Source organism: Corvus moneduloides, chromosome 22 (genome assembly GCF_009650955.1).
Source record: "Corvus moneduloides isolate bCorMon1 chromosome 22, bCorMon1.pri, whole genome shotgun sequence".
Taxonomy (NCBI): domain Eukaryota; kingdom Metazoa; phylum Chordata; class Aves; order Passeriformes; family Corvidae; genus Corvus; species Corvus moneduloides.
Window position 1 is genome coordinate 4,579,763 of NC_045497.1, and position 24,485 is coordinate 4,604,247.

The window sequence follows — 24,485 nt, forward strand, 5'->3', positions numbered from 1 at the left end:
ATTCAGTTTATAATTAAAGACATTCTCTATACAAACCGTGTATTATTTCATGACATGACAAAATGCATCAAGTATGTACATCATACCTCAGCATCAGTGAGCTGCTCATCCACGTTTTAGGAAATGCAACTTTTTTTTTTATTTAAGCATGAAAAACTCAAAAAAAGAAAAAAAAAAGGAAAAAAAAGACCAAGAAAATTGGCAAAACAGCAAGCAACGTGTTCCTGGGTTGTTTCAACTTCAAATGAAATGCTTACCTGAAATCTTTTAGTTCTTGCTTTGTACTGCTTTCATCTCTTTTGTTTTCTGCTGCCTCTGCATTTGCTGCCTGCTGCAGGCTCCGTGTGATCGGTCCTCCAATCCTCTCTCTAGATTTTACACTGAACCTGTCTGCCTTTTTCTTACTTGCCACAGCAGATTTACTTGGCAAAACAGCTTTATTATTCCTTTGTATTCTGACGTGCAGTTTCCGGGACGCTTTGCTGGAGATTCCAGAGGAATTGTTCTTAGAAACCACCTTAGTTTTTTTCCCATCAACATGGGACATTTTAGACACTCTTACAGGACTAGAGTTCCTCAACGATGAAGAGGAATTTGGCTTTTTAGATCGCATGGAAGGTACAAATTTAACATTTTGTTTGGACTTGAAGGAGGCAGAGGGGAGCTGGAGCTGTGCAGGTCCTGAGGTTCGTGCTCTCGTCTTGCCCAGGTGAGGCTGAGTGCTCTGCATTTTGATTTCTGCATCTGCTGTTCGCCTGCGCTGGTTGCTGCCTTTGTCACTGTTTGCAGGTGAAGAAGTTGCACTTTTTTTGGAAGAATTCTTTTTAGAGGAGGGAGAGATGGGTTTTTTGGGGCAGCTGTACGATGCGTGTTTGTTCAAACTCCCAATGTAAGTGAACTCTCTGTTACAGTAGGGGCAGATGTGAGAGTCTGTCTCGGATGGGTTATTTTTCAGTTCTGCCTTCTGCTGGGCAGACTTCTTTTTTTGCAGGATAGCTTTCTGGACAAGCTGGTTTTTCTTTTTCAATGCACTTATTTTTAGTTTATTGGAGGACATTTTGCTAATCTCAACATTGAAATTGAGTCTTTTAGGCTGACCCATTCGTCTGAAGGCGTTCTTCCCAGGCCCAGCGATAACCACCATGCCATTCTTAGGCTGCACTGTGTGTTTGAGGGGTACTGGATTTTTTTTAGGTGTGTATCTCTTTTTATCACTGGCAGATGCACAGGCCAGTATGTGTTTGTGTAACTCAGGCATGTTATCAACACTTTTTCCACATTTTGTGCATCGAATGGCAGTAGTAAAAGTCTGTGGGATATTGTGGGTTGTGAAGTTTGTTGCAGTAACCCCAATACCCATAGGATTTCGATGGTGATACTGGAACGGAGGTGGTTTAAAGCTTGGGTAGTGTTGATTGAGGCCCATACGAACATCTGGATCTTTAGATTTCACTCCAGAAGCCATTATTTTTATAGTAGTATAAAGCTCTTCAGAAGAATCATTTAGATCTTCATCTTCCTCCTCTTTTGAAGGTTCTGAAGAATCTTCTGGCAGGCTCTGCATGTGTTCCACGTTCGCCTTACTGGGGTCAGTAAAATTCTGGGGTCTCAAAGTCCCACTTTCAAACTCATGATGCGTGCACTCTTTGTCTGGATGGAGATCACGCTGATGCTGTTGCAAATTGCACAAAAAAGCAAATTCCTTTTTACACACTGAACAAACAAAGATATTCCCTACTCCATGAAGCAGAAAGCGATGCTCTGACAAGTCTGTTTTATCCCTAAAAAGCTGTACACAGAATTCACATTTGAAGGGCCATTCTTCAGCATGAATGGATAAATGCTTCGTTAGGTCTTTAATGGAAAGAAAAGGTGATTCGCAGACATTGCACACAAAGCTCTTGTTGAATGTTTCCTGCACTACTCCTGATTCACTTGATGTAGGAGGATCTTCTCTTGCTTTTTGCTGCTCACTCTCAGCTTCTTCCTGTTTTATTATTGGGAGAGAACTTTCAAGGTTATCAGCAGAGGAAACAACAGAAGAAACTACAGAAAGAGGAGGTGGAGATGGAGATGATGAGGAGGAAGAGGACGAGAAAGATGAGGAAGAGGAGGATGAAGACGAGGAAGACAGTGTAGGGGGGCCAGGTGAAGCAGCAGAAATAAGAGGTTCAACAGAAGGGACAGGGGACGGAGAAGGAGAAACCGTAGGTGAAAGAACTGGTAGTGGGGACTGGGTAGTAGTGTTGGAGAGTGGTGAGGGACAAGAGGAAGTGTTAGTGGCACTGGCAGACACATCTGGAATCGGTAAGGGCATCGTTGGGAGCAGGGGGGGCGGTGACGTGGCCACTGTTAACACAGGTGGGCAGGGCGGTGGGGAGGGGGGGTTGGTGGGCGTTAACAGTGGAGGCAGCTGGCACACGGCAGGTCCAGCAGATGCCTGTGGCACAGGGGAAGCAGAGGAGCTGAGGGGCTGAGTGTCAGTGGAAGATGATGCCGAGAGAGCAGGCTCCGTGTCGGGCTCTGCCTGAGGCTCCAGGGCTTTGCTGGGGCTGGCAGCGCTGTCCACGCCCAGCGTGCTGTCTGGGGCTGCATCCGTCCCGTTGTACTCATTCAGCAGAACCTTCTGCAACATGCAAGTGGTGGGTTTCTTCTTTTTAACACCACTACACGTTGGCTGCGTGGAATTTTCTTTGTATTCCCTAATTTCAGCATCACTGCAAGGCTTCTTATGCACACTTAAATCTAAAACGGATTCCCAGGGAACCTGAGTCTTGCTTTTGACGTCAGACCTTTGTTTCACACCACTGGATAAATCCAGCGGCTGCTGGTTGCACACATTGCCAAAAGTCGGAGCTGCTGTCCAGTCTTTTGATATTTTATATTCTTCAAAGCAAAGAGGGCTCAAAGTCTCTTTGTCCTCCCTTCCAGTCAAGCTCCAAGCTGGTGAGTTGCTGTGGCTTTCTAACTTTGGCATTTTGGAACTCCGAATAGTATCATTCCACACAGTTTTTCCCTCACCTGATTTGACAAAGTCTCGAAGCACTGGACTGTGCTGTGGAGAACTGGGAGGAGAGCTGGTCCTTCTTTTAAATCTGCTGGATGCTGGAGGCAAAATAGGTGATGATGTAACAGGTCCTAGTTTAGGGATTTCACTTGATGGAGTCATCTTCTTATTGTCCTGTGTCTGAAGAAGCTGCTTTAATTTTGACGACAAATAAACCCCTTTTTCTTTATGAAAAGGTAAGCTTTCTGTTGAAATGCTAAGAGGAAGATTTAAAGAACTAGTAGGAGTTATAGGTTCTGGGTCTATTTCCGTTTTTATTTTTGGTACAAGAGGAGGGCTGGCAGTTCTTCTCTTTTTGGATTCACTGCTCCCACTGCTAGAGGGTTCCTTAGGAGGTTCATTCACATGTGTTTGTGTAACCTTTAAATTTGAGGAAATTTCCACTGTGACCGGACTGATTATACAATTCAATCCATACAAGTCTGCAGAGTTGGACTCCATCTGAATCACGTCGCAATTGCTAGTGCTGCTGTTGGACTGAATTTTACCATCAATGTAGTAATTTAAATTTTCAGAGATATTGCTGGAAATATCCATTAGATAGACATCATCTCCTTCACCTTCCTCTTCTATTTCTGTGCTCGCAATGTACACACTCTGGACTGCTGGGGCTGGCTCTGTCGGGAGCGGTGGCTCTTCGGTAAAGAACCCTTTTCTTCTGACACCTTTGGGAATAAGATGACGCTCATGAACCCTACGCTGATGCCTCCGCATGTTGGTGTGAGTACCAAAAACCTTCTTGCAGTATTTGCATGGATGCAACTCTTTGGGCTCCTTATTTTCCTCAGCAAACGCAGAGTTTGACATTTCCTGGGAGACTTTCTCAGAATCCAAGACAACAGAGTCTTGAGCAAGACTGGAAACATTCAGGTCATCTTTAAGACCATCATCCACAATTACTTGGTTATCAGCAACATTATCCAAGTGTTGTGATGATGTCAGTGTCAGGAATGGTTTCCTTTTTGGCCCAGCCTCGTGGCGTCGCTCGTGCCTCCGCCTGTTGATTTGAGTGCCAAAGGCTTTCCCACAGTAGCGACACTTGAACGCGTGGCTCAGAGTGGATATATGGATGTGCATGTGGCGCTCAAGTCCTTGCTTTGTTGTAAACTTCCTCTCACAATGCTGGCAGGGAAACATGAATGTTTCCTGAACATCACCATTGGATTCCCCCTGTGCTTTTGGAATTTTCACCACAAGTTTTTTCTTTGGAGAGCTTTCTGGAGATTCCTCTGACGTACTCTTTTGTTCTTCCATAGAGTCCAACTTTTCTTCACATATCAAAGGCATTTCAGCATTTTCTTTAGGCATATTGGTATCTTCTATCTCCTCTTCGTCTTCCTCTTCTAGATCCTCCTCTTCGTCATCATCTAAATCATCTGATGCACAGTTTATTGACTCTCCTTGTTTGTCTTCAGTTACCACTTGTAGTTCACTGGTCGGACTGGGGATCATCAGTTTTGGAAGTGCATCTTGATTTACCATTTCCTGAATCACAGCTGTTTGTTCCAGAGACAGCACAGCAGAAACAGAAGGTGTTTCATCTTCCTCTTTATGACCTGAAACACAAGGGTGTAATAAAGAAAAGCATGAGATATTTTTGCCAAACACTCCAGGATATGCTACACCTTTCTCCCCTAGCACAACATATCCAATGTTCCTGACCCAACACAATACTACCACTCCTCATTTACTGGTGTGCATGGATGTTTTCACCTCTGCATGCAAGTCCTACCTATCTGTTGTTAGGTATATCCATTGCTGAAGCAAATAAGGTCAGGTTGGATGGGGCTCTGAGCAACCTTGTCTAGTGAAAGGTGTCCCTGCCCATGGCAGGGGGTTGGAACAAGATAAGCTTTAAGGTCCCTTCCAACCCAAAATGTTCTGTGATGATTCTAGGCAAACACCTTTGCTGCCAATCCCCACTGTTGTTTAAGTGGGTACATTACGGAGCAAAAACTCCTTCTCCATTCCTCAGCTGGGCCATAAGACACCTGAACAGCAGTACATGTGTTGTGCAAGCAGAAGGAACAACAGAAGGAAGGAATGGAAGAGTTATGGGTCAAAAGAATTAATACTGTATTTTTTCCCCCTTGGTACTGACTCTGTTAATTAGCAATAAACAATGACCATGTAGCTACACACTATTTTAGAATAAGGACTTTGCTTCTGTTCTAAGGAGTCTGGGTTTATGTCTAAATTTTGCAGCACATTCATTTTTCCTGTGGTCAGAGTCATACATTCAGTGACATGCTTCTAATAGCCAAGTTTCTAACTAGTAAAACAATTGGGATAAACAATAAAACATGTTCACTTTGCTACAGCAAGATAACCTGCTAATGCACTAAACATGACAAGCATCCTTTGATTCAAAAAGATAGATAGAAGGAAAAAGTAAGACACTTGAGAACTCACCCTCTTTAGAATCCCTCATATCTGCAGAAGTAGAATCCAAATCAGTCTTTTTCTGTTTTGTATCTGCTGCCTTCTTTCCCTTGTTTTTACCTTCCTGAGTCTTCTTCTTTCCTGGGAAGAAAAGAGCACTTATTATTCCTGCTCAACAACTTTTGTCATATATGAGTGGCAGAATTAAACCCTCAGCTTTGGAATATAACACACTCCTGTAGAGACCCTGCTTTCCTGAGGAATACAAATGACTGATTAGGAGAACAGACAGCATTCAGGTAAAAAAACCTCAGACGCTGATATATTTTCCTCACTTTCAAAGCAAGAACAAACTACCTGTCCAGGGTTAAGCAGCCCACATCATGCAGTTACCCAATGCCTTAATATGGCCACTAAATTCCTGTATCTCACAGAAGTATATGGAAAATAAGAAATCTCTTAATATACTATTGATCCTTAATGTTAATTGGAAGACTTTATGAAGTAGAAACCCATAAAGGTTTATTCTAGTTTTATAAACATTCTGAATATTGAGGAGAGTTATGATAAAAGCAATGAAGTAATAACATCATGAGAAGACTGAAAGCAGCATGCGCTTGACCAACACGGCAAAATGAGATGGAACTGGGTAACAGCAAATGATGAAGGTATTTCATTGTGTCTTGACACAAAACTTTCACGTTATCACTTTCTGTTACCAAAATTAAGCAGCATGTATCAGTTGCAGAGGATGATGAACACAAAAGAGCATTATGTGCGAAGAGCTGACCAGTACTGCAAGATGTAAATACACTGAAAACTTCATTTTCCACTGCACTACAAAGTACTGCTAATTTTTGCCATTAATCTTACAGATTCAGGCCTACAACATACAGAAATTACGATAAAGGGGTGTGTAATAACAAATGAAAGTTTACGGTTTTCCGATTCACTTCAGTGCACAGACTGTACCCTCCACACAGGATACAGAAAACACCACTGAAGCTCCACAGTTCTACACACAACTCTTGGGAAGAACTGTCCAGAAGCAGCAATCCAAATTCCTCCTTTGCCCCCTCTAACACACAAAATGCTACTTTATGACAAACTGCCCCTTCCCTCTGATCAGAAATGTCCATCACAGCCCTAAATTCATTTCCTAGTTGGAAGCACATTCTTCCATGCCACAATCCTGACAACAAATTCCTCCTTTTTACACCTCAAAAATATTTTTCACATCCTGAGCCAAGAAACTGAAACGCCTTTAAAGAAAAATGTTCCTCTGTTCAAACTGCAAAGTTCCAAGTACACACCCCCCCCCAAGAGAACAGCTCAGACAGCTCAGCTTTAGAAGGAAACATTTGTTTTGATTTGAACATTCTATCTAAACAATTATCTCTATTTCTTCTCAAGGAGCTCAGATTTCATAGGCCATCTCCAAATTCCAGTGTATTTCAGTTTTATGTATGTAATAAACCTTTTTAAATTTCTTATCCAATTTAACAGATTTTAGTCTTATAACCTGACAATAGTCACTCATACTGAATTTTTGTCACCTTTGGAAAAGACACACACATCCTTCCCAAAGTAAACTAGCAATTTTCTCTGAATATCCTCAATTATTGTAATGATCCCCATGTCTAACCTGCCATAAAAAACCGATACTGGATTGTTTGAACAATGCAATATTCAATTTTGATTTTAACACCTGCAACTGTCAGAAGATTTAGCACATATTTGGGTGTTCACATAGGCATAAGGAAGTTTAAGCACATCTTTCTTTACCTGACAGGCTACTGAATGTCCAATTGGAACACAATTTTTTTTTTATTATCAGCACCTCGAATGTTCATAATTACAACTAACACTACCAAGATCTGAGTATGAAGGACAGATATCAAAGAAGTTTCCAGAAGTATCTCCCAAGTCACTTGAAATTGCTCTGGGAATGTACAGTAACACAATCCAACAGTTCCATTTCTAGGGAAAAGGGGGAAATGCAAGATTTCAACACATTCCTAGGAATCAAACATGCATCACAATACACCTTATGAGTGACATAACAAATGATACCTAATTCCTAGAACCCTAAGAGCTCTAAACCTTTTTGCAGACCACTTATCACCTGAAGACCAGTATCAGTATCTTGACCTAAAACCAACAAAATTCTTGCTTCATCTCTCCCTACAGACGAGACTGGAAACAAGAATGAGAAAGTTGGTGCACAGGCCCCTCTCACCTGCCAAAAACCTGGCCATGGTCAGGGACACTTTTTGCCCCCACAGTGCAGCGTCTGATGTATTGCAGATGAAGTCATGGGGCAATTTTGCATCTAGTTCTACAGCAGCCCTGAATTTCATCCTAAAAACAGGTTACTGTCAAAGTCTTCAAACCAAGACCCAGTTAATTCTTTTTTCTAACAATATTGGCAATATACTGTACTCTTTCAAGGGTGAGGTAAAGTATGAAAAGGCACCAACACAAATCCCAAGTGCTAAAGCACGCAGAAATGTTTCAGTCATCCAGTTAGAGAATATAAAACTTAATAGTACCTCAAATCCAATTATAATCTGAGAAATCATTACAATAGCAGGATTTTCACACAAAATCGAGGTACTTATGTCACATACCTTATGCTACTGATAGAAAGCAGATCATTTGCAAATTCTCCTGCCAGTCCTAAAAAGAGATGCAACTTGCTCATGATGTAATCTGCTCTGAAATACAGCTGGAGATGTTTCAAGTTCTTGGCCTTTAAGCATCAATGCATTTGAAGACAGGTTTCACCCAGCACCTGACTTGCCCTTTCTCTGAACAGTGAACAAAACGTCTTGGGCACGGACAGCATTTCAGATGTGTCAGATCAATTTCTGACACGTATCAGTGAGAGACACCAAACCATTGCTGATGTTCTCCTTTACCAGCTTTAGTTTGTTCATCTTCTAGGTGGCAGCTTTCTTTGACAAGGTTCAAAGAATTCACTATACTCAAACATGACAATGACTGTCCCAGATGCACAGTTTCATGGCCCTGACCATTTATTTTATGTTCAACAGCATGTGCCCAGGAAGAGAATTTAAGAACAGACTAACAAGTGATACTTCAATGATATGCTCTCCCAGCTTTCATATATTTGGAGTTCAGGAACTTTTGAAGACATTTAACAGATGTTGATAGATTTTCGCCCATGAATTCTCAAAGTGCTTTTAAAATCCATATAAACCTGAAAGATTTCCATAATTTTCTTCCTGCAGATATCCAATAAAAGTACAACCTACTATTCTGATATAAAGGGTATCAATGAGTAGACCAACGTCTGTCCCTTAATTTTCTTACTGTTTCAGAGGTCAGGAAGGAACAGAAGTCTGCAGGAGGGGGGAAATGCCTCTGAACACAGAACCTGGTGGAAGCCTGAGTATAAGTACACACGTGCACTTACCATCAGGTTCCTGAAGGGTCCTACATGGCTGCTACGGCCAGCTGGATCCTCCACTTGGTCTAAACAAGAAAGATACAGGAATGAAACACAGGGAAAGTGAAATGGAAACAATGACAAAAGAATAAATGAAGGGCAGAACTTAATATATGTGTATGTGCTTTAGAAGAATTGTAGAAGAAAGATGCAAAGGAAAATGAATGAAATGAACAGATAGAAAGTAGGAACTCGTCTGTAGTGATGAAGATCAAAAGAGGAATTCACCGATTTGCAACTTGTCTTGCAACTTTCAATAGGGTTCCTTTTTCTCTCCTCTCCACTTCTGCTGTAAGACAGCTCGGCCTTTGCACCTTCACAATCCCTTTATAACACTGCAACAGGCACAGCAAAGCTCATGCTACTGCCAATGTCCAGAGCATTAGTACTCCCACTAATTTTGGAGGAGTTCAGATGACAACGGAGTAACAGCGTATGAGAGAAGTAATCTTTATTTGCCCATACTTCATTTTATCGATAAAATCAAGACACTGCTGAAGAACCTACAGTTAGCTGTGCTCAGGCTTTTGTTGTTAACCAAACTACTAATGGGACTATTAAACCACTGAGTTATTTTTGGTGGGATGGGATAAGCATACTCAGAAGCTGGGAAGGAAGATGTTTAACACAGTCTTTCCACACACTTGAAGCTGAACACCATAATTAAATATTGCTCAACTGTACAAGATGCCATTGTCTTTAATAACCTTTAACTGCAGCACAAAACATGTTCACAGTTAAGATCATAAAGCAAGAAGGACACTCACACCTAAGCTCAAACATTGCTTCAATCTTTTACAGAAATACACAATGTGGACGTTTGCCTCCAAAATCTTGGGTTAATAAGGGAAAAGAATAATTGATATGAGCTGAAATTACTGTTACTTCTTTGAGATCTGTAGCCTGTAACAGCCCAGTAACACACCCAGACCAGAATCCATGAGTGCTTCTGCTGAAAAGTACCACAGAAATCTGCCCAAACCTCAAGTCTGCTGGAAAACAGTGGAGAAGCTCCCTCAGAGACCCCCTGAAAAGTATTCTTAGGGCACAGACAAGGGCAGCACCTGGCAAGGCTGTGGCTGAAGGGGAAAGACAAACCAGCACATTACACTGACAATGCCACAGTTTCATCTGTGAATCACAGTGTAATAATATAAACTCACTAATTAAATCCCTTTGGAACTGGTTCAGAATAAAGTCTGCATCAATCCCATGCAATAGTTGCTACTGTTCTATAAAAAACTTTTAATTATTTTCTCCTGTTGAAAAAAAAAAAAATCAGTACTTTGGCATTGGAAAGAATGAAATAAAGATTAAGTGAATATTCAAGCTAAAACATTATTTTGGAAAATTCAGCCGAAAACAACTGCACAATCATTTCCACGTTCTTTTGATTAATGAGTTCTAACACACTGATACAACTTGAATTTTAATTTGAGAAACAGCTTGCTGTGTATCAGAATTCATCTGCTCCTGTATCCAGAATGCTGGTTGATGTCATGTTTTTCAAAATAAATTCCTTAAGCCTTCAGGCATCAGTAAAAATCTGACTAGTTGTTTGTTCTGCAGACAGACCAGAACACATGAACGCCTTTTTCACACACAGAATGCTACATCAAAAAGAACAGCATAAATTACTTCAAAAAATTAAATCCAAGTTGTGTTGGCTGGAGGAGCACGACAAAATGCAGAAACATGTTGCAGTGACTTCTTAGACTCTTGTCCAGCTGTGAATGGCACAGCACATGGGTGTTAAAGACCTTACATATTTAATAAGTTGAATTGATTAAACAGTAAGGTAACAAGGCACCAAAAATTACATTTAATTCAAAATGCTCATTATTAAGATGAGAATACTACGGCTGTTCTTTTAATATGTTCCTCTGTTTGCTTTTAAGTGTCTTCATTATGCTTTTTGTTTGGGTTTTTTTTAGTTCTTCCATTATTTATAAAACCTTTCATTATTCTCTACCAGCACCTGCTCACACAGCAAAGCAAAATCAAAAACCACCTGGCTAAATAAAGGGCAACATAGCTGTGTGTTAAGGGCTGCTCTGAGCCACTGAGACAGCCAAGAACACCCAGCATTTAGGGAAAGCTGGTAGGCACAACACACCTGATATATATATATATGTATATATATATATATATATATATAATAAATGTATATGAGGATTATTCATATAATCAGGGGGATTACAGAAATTTGCCAAAAACAAGACCTCAAACCCACAAAGTTATGCAAATATTTTATTCGACTACCTAAGCCAAGAGCCACATTTCAGGAGAGAGCACAGGGTTGCTGCTGCCTGTCCAGCACCGCAGCCTTACCAAGCTCCAGAACCTGGCTCAGTGTCTCACTCACAGCCTCCACCAACTCACAGACTGTGCTAATTAAACCTTTTTTAAATTGCTGTCCAAAGTTTTAAGTGATCTAGGATAGCTGGGGTTCAAAATGTCACACTGCAAATTACTGGGGAAAAAGGAAGCAAGAATAAAAATAGTAAAAAACCTAGTATTAGGCTAGGAATAAAAATATTACAACCTTTTGAAAGAAAAGCCTCAACAATTATGCCTTAATTTAAACAAACATTGCTTAAATGTTATAACATTGACTTCCAATATTTCTTCCACAGTATTACTGTTAATACAACATTATATCAAAGTTCCTTTTAAGTACTTGCATTTAAGTACTGCTTTGAAAGGATTCCAGCAGGCTTAGCTGAGGAACTCCAAGTACCTCTGAACAGACACATTCATTACCTGGGGAGGGAATGGCTTTGGAACCCTAAAGCTCCCAACTTAAAATGAAGCAACACATGAAACTGCTGCCTACCAAGGGCTCTGGAGAAAAACAGCCTTGTACTGGCAACAAAACAGGCTACAAAGCCAAACAGAGGCTTCCCAAGAGCCCACAGCTCAGAAATTCCAATGCTGCCATGCCACAGAACACCTTTGGTGATAATTGGGGTTTTTTTCCCCACAAGCCAGAAAAAGCTTTTAATTTTTATTTCTTTGTCAGTGTAAGATAGATAAGCTGTACTAGGAGCATTGCCCACTTTGGCTACAGATCATCCCCAGCACTGGTGGGCACATACACATGAAAACCTCTTTAACACAAAACTCCTGCCCAGGTAGGAAGGCTTCCATCTTGCTGATTCAAAGGTACAGACTAAGTATGACAACACAAACAGAATTCTCCATTTTCAGTACTCGATCTCTCTAAAACAGAACACTATTAAAAAAAAAAAAAAAAAAAAACACAACCAAAAAAACTAAACAAAGTCAGCACATTTTAAATCATATTTCAGCAAGTCTAAGAGTGGAATTCAAGCCACAGATCAATTTTTGAAACAAACACCTCATTAAAAGGGATGTCAATTAAATGTGAATGGCTCCACACACAGTATCATTAAGAGGCCTATTTCAACAATGCTGTCAAGTAGGTATGAAAACCTGCAGAAAAAGGCAAAATGTAAATGTTTTTATTACCCTGTTTTCTTCAATCTGTCATCATTGTAAGTAATTGGTGGAGAATACTTCTTGTAACACCATTATAAAGTCATCAGATACAGCTACTTTGTGTAGGCATAACTTCAGGTGTTGTTAAGCAGATGAAACACTAAAATTGACGTGAGCTGTTTCACAGTGTACACAAACCATCACAACAGAATTTTAACCTCCAGCTCCTGAGAATCACAAGAATAATTCAGAGCTGCAGAAGATCGTGGTTCTGTACCATCAATCTGCGCAGACCTAATGTATCACATAATATTGAAGCTGGAGAGGCAGAATACATACAGCTATTTAGTACAGACAAAATAGAAAAATCTTGTGAATTATCTACAGAATATGGGCAAACTCGGTGAGCAAAGGTTCATCTGTAATTTTTTCCAGCAGAACTTACATCTCCTCTTCCATAAAAAGACACTTTCAAGCTTACCCAGTAGGAGCAGGAGAAAGAGGAAGCTAAACTTCACAGCAATTCTATTAATACCAAACTGCCTGTTGCATAAGCCTATTGCTACCCATCAACCATCACTTCACTCACAAGGAGCACATTTCAATCACTGCATTTTTCAACCCCAATATAAAAGGCACAGTAAAGTCTCGCCTTGGGAAGGTGTTTCAGGACACCTGAAGGCAGAGGCACAAACACCAAGCTGTGCATGTGCATGAAACTGTTTGTACCGAGCACTAAATACACTCTGCAGAAAAGAAACAGAGCCATGCGCTGACAGAGACTGTTAACGTGACATTTGCATAACAGATGAACTTGTTGCCATGGAAAGCATACGAAAATTCTGAGCTGGGCTATTTAAAACACCAATTTCTGCAAATGTTTGGCAAAGTCTCCACTTTAATGACAGCACTGAAGATCACGTTACTGTGTCTCACCATAAACTTCTGGAATTATGACAGTCAGTACAAGAAATGTTAGGGTGGCACCACAGGTGTGCCATGCCAAGAGAAAGAAATGACCCAACAATCTGCAAGAAGCAGAAGGGAATGTATTGCCATTCTATAGAGTTTGTGAGACTAGAAAATTTGACACTATTCGCAAAATTCAGATAAACAGATTTTTAAAAAATGATGAAAAATTCTGAGTGGGAAGCCTGTGTTAAATGTGTGGTATTACACCAATCCCTACAAGCTGAACTATGAGCTATCTCCAGTCTTCTGCATGTAAGTTATGTTTTGTAAATTAAATTATGTACCATAACTCTCTACCAGACAAGAGACAAAAGCAGTTTATATTACCTGTCTGTCACAGTATGCCATCCACCCTTGCAGCATCTCATTCTAATCCCCAACACATTCTGCCTTCTGAATAACCTGAGTGCATATCCCAGGAAGTCTTAAGTTTATAGCCTCCAAGACTTATTCACCCATAATGACTTAAGTAGTACAGAATGTCACCCAACAATTACAAGGCATAGCAAACAAGGGTTTAATTCCATGCAATTTTAACCCACACAAGAGCTGTGTTGGAACAATTAAGTATAAATAATTAAATGTAGAGCTTTTGTCTTAGCAAGATTTGAAAATGTTATTGCTGCCCTTATGCCAATATTTCTAAAACAGTAGAAAGGGGACACAAATATGTGACCAGACTTGCTCCAGACTTTCTCAATCACTCCAGCTGCTGGCATATTCCTGCCTCCGATCCTCCCTAATCACACAGCCTCCTCCATCCACTACAAATTCCTAGCAAGTTGCTCCATGGCTGCCACAGCTCCCACAGCCAGCTCAGGACAGAAAACACGATGAACATTCTTCTCTGTACTTCTATTCCATGAGCTTTTGTTTTGCTAAGTATTAAGACAAAAGCAGCAGCAAAAGAAATGTCAGCTGGCACACACACTTTCTAGAAATAGCTGTTCTCTATTTAGCCAGTTTTTATATAAAATTCAGTTAAAAATAGAGCACCCAAATTGTGTATTTAATACAGAGAATGTCTAAATTTAAATCTCTGCTTTAACCAATCAGAGCTTTTATCTAAGCCCAGAAAATGTTGCTTCCAGTCACTAGAGCTTGGCCCAAAATATTTGTCAAATGAAGTTACTCTCGGATAATTAGAAATACCAACTATTTTGACAGCAGCATTTACAAGATAATGCAAATGAAAAACCTCACACAACTACTTGTACCAGCAAGTTTAAAATGATCACTACTAGATCAGTCTGCCTTTATCTGTAATAAATAACACAAATATTTGTCATGGCCCTATTTGCACCACTGAACACTTGAGAGGATTACATCAAAAATATCTGGGGTTTTAGCTAAGTTACCTTTAAAAGTAACTACTTAGGTCTTTACCTGCCATTTTATTCTGCTGTTTGACAAACCCAGCATGTTCCAACCCAGCAGCAGTCACACCAGTAAGTGACATTTAAAAAAAAAAAATAGAAAAAAAGGACTTTTGAGTCCACTGCAGACCCAAAAGCCCTTCACACACAGCTGATCAAGGTGGTGTCTTGCTACCCAGAGCAATTTTGCCTCTCTACGACAGACAAAACTCCCACAAAGTTAGTGAAAAGCTGTCACTGCATGGAAAACCAAACCCGAACCATTGATCCAAACGTTTGCCCAGACAGGGGCGATGGCTTTGCTTGGAGAACACAGCTGTACAAAGGCTACAATTCCCAGGAAACAGGGCTGCCTTTGTGTCTAACAGGAGCCCTAGGATTACTGTAACAGGAGTCCCCACTGCTGAGGAAACAAGAGCAAAGCCTCTCACAGACGCAGGATCTGGACAGTGCTACCACCATGTTAAAGCTCCCATGGATAAAATTAAACCCCTCAGAACTGCTACAAGGTCACACTCGACATTTTCACTTACAGTCACTCAAATTTGTCCTGTTACTCATTTTTACCCAAATGAATCCTTTTGTTCAACATATCTGCAACGTGTCACTTCTCAGAAATTTTTCTCCAACAAGTATTCCCAATAATATCACCCCTCTGTGTTTTACAAAGTATTTCACCCCCTCTTTCACATCTATTTCCTAATTTCTTTCCTTTAACCTTATTATATTTCCTCAATACAATCAACTACCTAGTACAGTAAGTATGCAGTGTTTTTCCATCAGTCCCCATTAAAAATATTACAGCATCTTCTCAACTGGGTCTCCAACCTAACAAGGAACATTAATTGTTAATAACCAGCTCCTGTCAAAACATATTTGCAGCATGAAAACTCTGGTGCTCTGTATCTGTTAAATTTGGAAAGACTCATCTCCTTCCAGCTTCAGAGTGACAAGTCCAAGGTCAAATGGCAGAATATCACTACAGGTCCTTCACAGAAGTAGATAAATGAGGATAAATACTATTATGAAAAACTCATCATTTTAATGTACAATATAGTCACCAAGTAATTTTTATCTGCTGGGAAATTGTGGAAGATTTGCTTCACTTCCTTGGTGAAACAAAGTGCTTCATTCATTTCAGCCACAGCCCTCTGATACTTTCTCAGAGAAATGCTTGTCAGCCTTCTCTGATAACATGAGATACACTGAATTATATTTCCAAAGGAACTGTAATCCTCCAGTTGCCCAATCAGTCCATTTCTCAAAAGGACTGTGCTACAGGACAACAGCAACAGTTGGTGCTCACGTTAACAAGACTGACAATGGAAGTTCTAAATTTAAAGTACGCCCCAAACCAGACAAGAGCAAACTGCTATCTGTCTGATTTGCGACACCAAGAAAGGTCATGGGCTCATAAAGTCACTACAGGGAACAGCAGCTTCCTCCATTTTTCAAACAGTGAAAACAAATCAGAGAGCACAAATGTACTTTGCTGCTCCATTAACTGCTACATTCAAGATGAAAGTCTGATTTGATCTAAATGGGTTAAAGTTCTAGAAGTTTTTTGCACACATCTGTTTATAGTATAAAACATCAACTAAAACAGACTATAGAAATAAAACACCACTGTAACATAACTTGGACAAGTTAATTTGCAGGTAAGGAACCAGAAAATAAAACCAGCTCTGGTGTCTGAGTGGGAAGAGCGGAGGGTGACACCAAACAGTTCAGGATTTGGGAGCTATGAGCTAAGTTTCAGCACAAAGTCCACTTTGCTTTTGCAATCTCTGACAAGGGTCTGTAAGATCAGAAACACTAGACTCGCTGCTCTTCACCTGCAACTTGAAAGGGAACACTTTGCAGGAAAGTCCGTTTTTTCCTCCACTCACTGCCACTCGGTAAGACCTACTCCTTGGGAAAAGCCCAAGACAACTCTAAGACTTGGCTGAGGATCCAACTATGGCAAAGGTGGGTGTTTGAACATCCTGATCCCAATCCCCTGCTAGACAGGTCAGCTATCACTGCACTGAGCTGCTTCACACCACAGCTCACTGTCTCCACAGTCTGCAGTTTTACTGGCAGCAACATATGGAAGTTTGCATTAAGTTATCAGCCCTGGATAATGGTGATGCCTGAGAAAATTTCCCCAAATTTCTATGCATCAAGTCACTTTTACAAACACCAGGCCTTTGCCATTCAACAGTCAAATTGTTTCTGATGGACTGCCAAACAAAACGAGATCTGTATCTGAGGAGACTCGAGTGAGGCATCTGGCTCTCAACATGAGTTAGAATAATGTATAGCTGACTACTCATTTCCATGGCATTTTGCAGCAATAATAATCAAGATGATGGATTTTCAGCTATTATAATACTCTCACTAGAATAACTTTATGTCAATCAGCACATTAATAACAGTGCCTCTCCGAAGTTCTGCAGCATTAATCATAGTCAATCAAAAGCTCTCACAGAACTCTGATAACAAAGTGTAACAGAATTAACTCTTAACAGCTGGTAAGCTCCTAAGTGCTCAGAAAGCTTCATCCTAAAAAACTCTCAGTCACTGATGATCCAGGTAAGTTTTGTGATTTTCCAGAGGAGAGATGTATATAAGGCAAGTAAATATTTCTGGAAAATAGTCAGATATTGTCTAATTTCTTAGCTAGAAATACTGAAGTACCACCAAGTCTTGTTTCAATAATTGATAATAAATCCAAGCAAAAAGTCAGTCTGCTGTAACATTTCCTTGAGGAACTCAACACAGCAAGTGTAGGCCGGTGAGAATTCTTCAGAACAAAGTCATTCCTGTCAATCTGTGTAAGACTCTTGGCAGGAATGACAAAATAAATTGGAAAGTTTGACAGATTGAAAAGAATAAATACACTCTGGTCTTATAAATGGTTTTCCTTCTTGTTCATTTGAAAAATATACAAAACAGTTAATAAATAAAATAGAAATAAATTTCTTTGCTATTTCACAGGTTTGTAATGCAGTGACATGAGAATCTTCAGAGACTCAACGAACACAAGTTACCTTACAAAGCAGATCTCAATTAAAGAAAAGAGCTCTCAGCCACACACTCAAATGGAGTCTGCATGTCTTCCATGAAAAAACCAGCTATCAAAACTTTGTGTGCACACTCCTGAAGTTACGTTAAATGTGCTTGTTCACCACTGCATAATAAATTACACGGGGCATCTGCAGATAAGCCCTCGGTGTAAGACATTCCCTGTAAACAATTGAAATAAAATAAATGGTCAATGCAAAATTATGGTAAATTGCAATTTTAAAGTTTAGTACAGTTAATGAAGTATTATTCATAATAATTCTGATTGGTTTTGAAAAGATGAAGCATAAAAAAAAACCACCTAGAGAAAGGCAACAGAAATGATTAAGAAGTACAGAAGGTTCTTAAAATAAGAACTTAGAGCCATCCCTAAATAAAAAGATGGTTCAAGCAGGAGGCAAATAAAATAAGAATACACTGAAAGTCAATAACTGACTTTACCTTGCATCCACCATAAACCCCAGAGTCTCCAACTGGAAAACAAACACTGAAGTGGGAGATTGTACAGCAGGGTCAGGAAACCACAGAAAGAGCAACAGTGGCTGGTAAAGCCTTGACTTAATATGAGGGAACACAAAGGAATTCAGGAAAGGATTATTCATGTGAGCAAAAGTCACCCAGATTTAGTGAGATGTAAGGCAGTCAGTAGCTCATTGAGTTTGTTCTCTTACATTCTGTAAGCAACAAGACAACTCTAAATCACAAAATATTTGAAGGAATAAAAACCAAAAGTACTTGTCTATCTCAAAGCTCTTCCCTAAAACAGCAATAACCAAATTTTCTCCACATCTTCTACACAGAAGCATTTAAACAATTCTCTGAGTTAGAAGAAAACTGTCTAAGAAAGTTTTGGAAAATCCCAATACAATAAAATATTTCTACAAGGAAAATGGTATTACAATAGCAACTTAGTAACTTTTAACTTCTTTTCAGGAAAACCAAAACAACATTTACTAAAAAAGGAGAATAATTTCCAAATGCACTGGATTAATTAAAAAAAAATAGCAGTGGAATATCAAGCTGCTTTTCTTCCAGATCACTCCTTTTTTCAAAGCCAACCCAGATCGATTGAAAAAAAAATTGATTAATAATAGAAAGCTGCCTGGTGCCTTATTTCACTTCTCACTGTGGATTATGTAATTGAAGACAGCATTAGCAAATTTGCTGGGAAATGGCACAACTGTGGTTTAGATATATTTTACTTTTTTAACTTAAGAAAAGCAGTCTAAGGAAGTGCGGTTAAAAACACGAAAGTATGAAAAAAATACAGAACGCTTCAGAATCTGAGTTACCAAATGACCCAAGAATTTTTATTCTGTTAGATAACTACATACATCCGCTTTAAGCAGAACTAAGTTAGCAGCTAGAAATACAACTTGTAACAACCATGAAGGCCAGATTGTTATTTTAAGTCAAACACAAAAACCCCACAGAGATAAAGTAACAGTGTGTGCAAGGTGCTTGTAGTACTTTCAAAAGTTTATACTTAGAAACACAGTTTAAGGGGCCAACACAGGCAATTTAGTGCTGAATTTTTAAATTTTCTTAAATAGTTAATTTATTTTCTTATTCCTGAAATGAAGGCTTATTTTCTCCCATTCTTAAATCCACAGGCAGGAGCAAGGCTGGAATGAGTGATACCAATTTCACTCGGCTGTTCGGAAAGCTCAGAGCAGCTGTCCTAGGAACAGGGGGCACTGCTGGAGAGGTGAAGATGGGAATTTAAAGTAATACAAGTCTCCCATTCAAAGGCCCCCCTATATGGGGGTTAAAAGAAAATTTGCACTGCTTAGAAGACCTCAAATGTATGAGATACTCCCCAGACAGATACTTCCATGGGAGATCCTGTCCCTTGATATCTCAAATGCCGCTTTTGAACTGGAGTTGCATAAACCTTCTTGCAAATCAATGTGGTTTGTGGAAATCAGAGTAAATGCCATTTTAAGACTTTGTTCCAGATGATCTTGATGACCTCTTCCTTCCTCCCTCATCTTTTCCCAGTCATTGGTTAGGAAACTTTGAAGCCTTGAGCTCCTATCTGAGTTTTTCATTAAATTTATTGGAAATAGAGCTTAGATAATAATATAATTTCATTATATCCTTGCTACAAATGTACAACTTGCACATCCCTCTATAAGCTACTTTCCAACTCATACACAATCATTTTTCTCACAAGCTCTCTTCTATTTAGGAACAAACTTTTAAACTTAGTTCAAGTACAAGCCTAATAAATTTGTGTAACTTAAGAACCAGACAATCAGGGCATCATTTGACCATGATTTCCATTTGGGATGACATCCAGATGGCAATCCAAGGCCTACCTTTTATAAACAGGATGCATATTTATGGCACTCTCAAGTACAACTAATTATTTGGAACTACATGAGAATGCCTAAGAAATTATTAACAAAAAAAGAAAAACTGCAAGGATTTCCACTATCACAGAATTTAATCTGCATATTTCATCCCTACATTTTCCTGTTCCCCAGCAGCAATTTGACACTGTTTCAGCAATAGTCACACTTTCAGACAAGAGAAAAAACAGTATAGCTTTTTAGGATGACAAAGTTCATTTACATGTGGGAAACAGAAGCCTGAAGTTGCAGTTTGCATTCAGCCTGATATAAACCGAGGCACAATATTATTTGTAACAGCCAACCATAATTCACCCACCCTCACCTCACACCGTCTCTGGGCCAGTGTTAATTACTACGAGTATCCCTATAGTTCACACTCTCCCTGAAACCCGGTAAGAACTAAGGGAAGCAGCAACATTAGTAATAGAACCATTTAAGGTAACAAAGCCTTAAAATATTAGCAATGGTTTGAGACTTTAAAACCATACTGAACAATCACCAGGGGCTGTCCACAACACAGGTGACCCTCACGCAGGTGCTTTGCCTGCACTACAATAGAGAAATATTTTAGGAGTTGACACAACTGTGGCTGAGAGGTCATGTGGTTTCACAACCCACTCCAGCTGCATTATGCAGCATATGCTTTCAGAAGAATGAAATTACAGACTTTTCACCCCCTTGAGAGCCTGACGGCACCAGAGCAGCTCCCAGGGAGGCACCCGCCGAGGAGCCCCGGGCCTGGCTGATGTAAGGGGAACACAGTGAGGGCCAGAGCACCTCCAGAGACAGAAACAAGCATGGGAGAAAGAAAACACTGTCCTCTCCCCAAAAAAGGCTATTTTAGAGATATTACTCCCAACCACGTAGCAGGGCAAGTTTTCATTCTGGGTAACATCAGTATCTTTCTTCCTTCAAAACCAGACTTTCGAGCTGCCATAAAATCCATAACGGAAAAGAGATTTTAGCCTCGTTTGATCACAGTTTGGAGCCTTAAAGCAGATTACAGCCTGATTAAAAAACTGGATATCTTTAGGTATGACCATCTTTTGAATGACCATCCTTTCTTTAAAAAGAAAAATGCTTTAACTTCTGAAAAGGTACTTTGTTTGAAAAAGACTGAGTGAGTCTGAAGTCAGAGGCTTCATGTGTTCTTTTTGAACTAAACACTCCGTCAATGTTACTGCTCACTGCTACAAATTATTCCTGTCATACACAAAGAAAGAAACGCCCTGATGGGACAAAAAAAAAATCCACACTACTTCTCTCAAGGACACATGAACCCAACTTGCAAAGTGAACCCAAGCTGTTCTCTTTTTATTTCCTTAGAAGGAGAATTATTGAAAGATCTTGTGCTAATGCATCTGATTGAGCAAATTTCCCTACAAGCTTGACAGGCAGAACAGAAGCACATTAACTACAACCTGGGAGAAACAATGATAAATGTTTAACAAAAAAAAAAAAGAAATTTGAGAAAATGCAAAAGCAACGACAAAAAAATTAATTTCAGCTATTGTTGGTCATGCACTGGCAGCTGCTGGCTCTGAACTGTGTGGTTAAGGCAGAGATAACAGCTTGGCTCTGATAAAAATCTGTGACAGTACCCAAGTTCACCAGGTTTTCCTTTTTAGGGGGTTGCATTTCCACCACTCTCAATACCATTTTATCCTACTAAATTTCTTTCTAAATCTCAAATGCACCTTAGGAACAACACACAGTGTTTCAATGTATGAAAATAAATTAGCAAGAACTGCCTTTTCCTCCAGGATTCCTGAGCTCCTGTGCATGGCAGAAGGAAGATGTAGAAGATTTATTCCAGCTAAGAACAGCTATGGCCAAGCCAGGCAGGAGCCATCAAACACAAACACCTGCAGAATATGAAGTAGTTTGAATGCAGAATACAAAACCAAAAATATCCAGCAGGGAGATGGGGACCTGGAGGAAGTGCCAGGTGCCATCCTAGATACACTCCAAAGGAGATTATGGACCTTGTGTCAGGGATCACTGGCAAACAGTGCAGCTCAAGGTCAGGGCGAGCAGTTCAGTGTGGACTTTGTGTCTGCCCAGGCCTGGTCAGCTCCTGGCTCACCTACACTTCAACTTCAGTCTGTCCTGCCTCTTCTGGTAAATCAGTCTGACTTACAGCACGACAGGATTCTGTCATTCATTCAGAGAGAGGATTCCTCCTGCAACATGAACATGTTACAGCAATGAAAGCCTTGATCGACTGATTGGGCAAAACAGCCCATTTTTAATACCTGTGAAATGGTCACCTTTTCTCATCTGTCAAGAGTTCTTTAAATAAATGGCAGGAACAAGGTTATTTGTCAAACGATAAATATCTTAACTGTTCAAGCGTAAGACCTAAGATGCATTAAAAATTCAAAAGGATATTTGTTTTACTGAATACAGAATAATCATGAGTTTATCTAATAACTACATGGTCTGCATCACTAAATCATAATACACCTCTCAAATAATGTCTTGTCTAGTCATTCCTAAGGTATTAAACTGTCAGTTTACTTTTCTGGAAAACATGTTCCTAAAGGACACACTCATTCACAGTTGTAAGAATTTGGCAATTCTTACTTGGTTATATTCTCTTCTCAATGTATAAGACAACAGCATGCAACATAGGCCAAAATAAAATTTAAAAAATTTATTGATCGGTTTAGGTCACTCATTAATTCAAATTTCACAACCCTCTAGCAAGTTTCTTAAATAGCTATTTAATTCAAATATTACCTTATACTAACTCTCAATTTTTCACACACATAAAGATAACTCATAAAAATCTTTCTCCTCTCATCCCTTTGTATCATATAATTAGAATTATTTATTTTTACATTAATTACTTTTCAATCATGTTCATCATAACTTCCTTTATTTCCCAAAACCCCTCAAGTCTAGGGTTAAGAAGCTTCCATATCCAAGGATACAACTGAATCTACAAAAGCAGGGATATGAGTAGAAACCATTCTGGAATCCTCACTGCAGCTACTGCTACCAAATCTGCAGGAAAAAAAGCATATATTTCTTGTAAGAAGATTGCTGTGAATTGCAAATATTAGCAGATGTTACTACAAAAACTGAAATACCTGTGAGTAAATGTAGTGTAAAAAAAAAACTCCAATGAAACCTGTGAAAAACAGAACTATAAAATTTCAAAATATCCAATGAAGTGCCTTATCATTTTAGAGCTGAAACTTTAACATTTCAAACCAACTAAATACTAAGAATTTGGTCTTTCTGCTTCATGAGACAATAATATAATTCCATAAATAGATTATTCTTGGTTATTCTGAAGTACTTCTTCAATATTGTGCTTGGAGTTTTTGCTGGGTTGCTTTTTATTCAGTAATTGTGAGCCTTGGTAAGGAGCTTGTGCTTATAAAAAGGAAGAAAATATTTACTGCTCCTAATTCTGAAATCTGTAAAATCCATAACAGTTAAAACATAAAACCTACAAAACAGCACAAAACCAAAACCCAGAAACCAAATTAGTTTACTGATATTTTTACCTATAAAATCATGAATGCAAATCAAACTTCTATGCCATGAAAAATTACCTTAGAAATTATTCTGTCTGGCTTTTCTGATTTATCATATAATCAAATTCTTGCAGGTTGTTTTTCTAGCCTTTCAGGTAAAACATAGGCACACAAATTCCAGGTGCTAAGATAATGCAGATTTAGGAAAAAAAAATAATACAGCCTGCAATTTACCAGGTGTTGCTCATATATGTGCTAAATATGCTTTTCATTACAAAATAAAACTCAGTGCTGGAATTTCAGTTTGTATTTGCTTAACCTATGAAATACTGTTCAAAATAACTAATTGTGGTGCACTACAGCCCCCCCTCCCCAATCTCAAATAAAAAACTTACACAATAACTGTTCTCAATATCTGACCTTGTTTCCAATGTGAGTTCCACAGTCAGCTGCACTACCTGTAAGATCAGGCCTTACATTTAAAGTTTAAAAAAATTGTAATGATACTTCTTAAAATATTATCTTAGTTCATCTGTAACCTCCAGAGAATTACAAAATGTACATATTCCCATGCAACAGGAATTGATACATCTGTGCTACAACTGTGAATACTTCCCTTTTATATCTACTCCCTGTAACTAAAGGCTTTATTGTGATTTTGGCCTAAAACGTTAGTCAAAATGTCAGTTATATAAGGCCACGCGTGGAGGCACACGCACTCTGAAAAACCCTGCTGCTGAATTAGTCACGGAAAAAATAATGGATGTCTGGTCTGATATATATATTCACAGAGGGAATAATGCGTTTATACCACCCCAAACTCCTGTCCCACCCTCCCTCCTC

The 24,485-nt window shown here is 39.3% G+C and overlaps 1 protein-coding gene across 2 annotated transcripts in view; it reads right to left on the minus strand.

The window, feature by feature from the left end:
- Positions 1-24,485, minus strand: part of PRDM2 (PR/SET domain 2) — a 65,413-nt gene that overhangs the window by 17,736 nt on the left and 23,192 nt on the right. For both annotated transcript variants that reach the window (XM_032131417.1, XM_032131418.1), the window contains 2 exons: positions 5,480-5,590; positions 258-4,623 (listed from right to left, as the gene is read on the minus strand). In XM_032131417.1, coding sequence (XP_031987308.1) covers positions 258-4,623; positions 5,480-5,590 — 4,477 coding nt within the window. The remainder of the gene's footprint in view (positions 1-257; positions 4,624-5,479; positions 5,591-24,485) is intronic.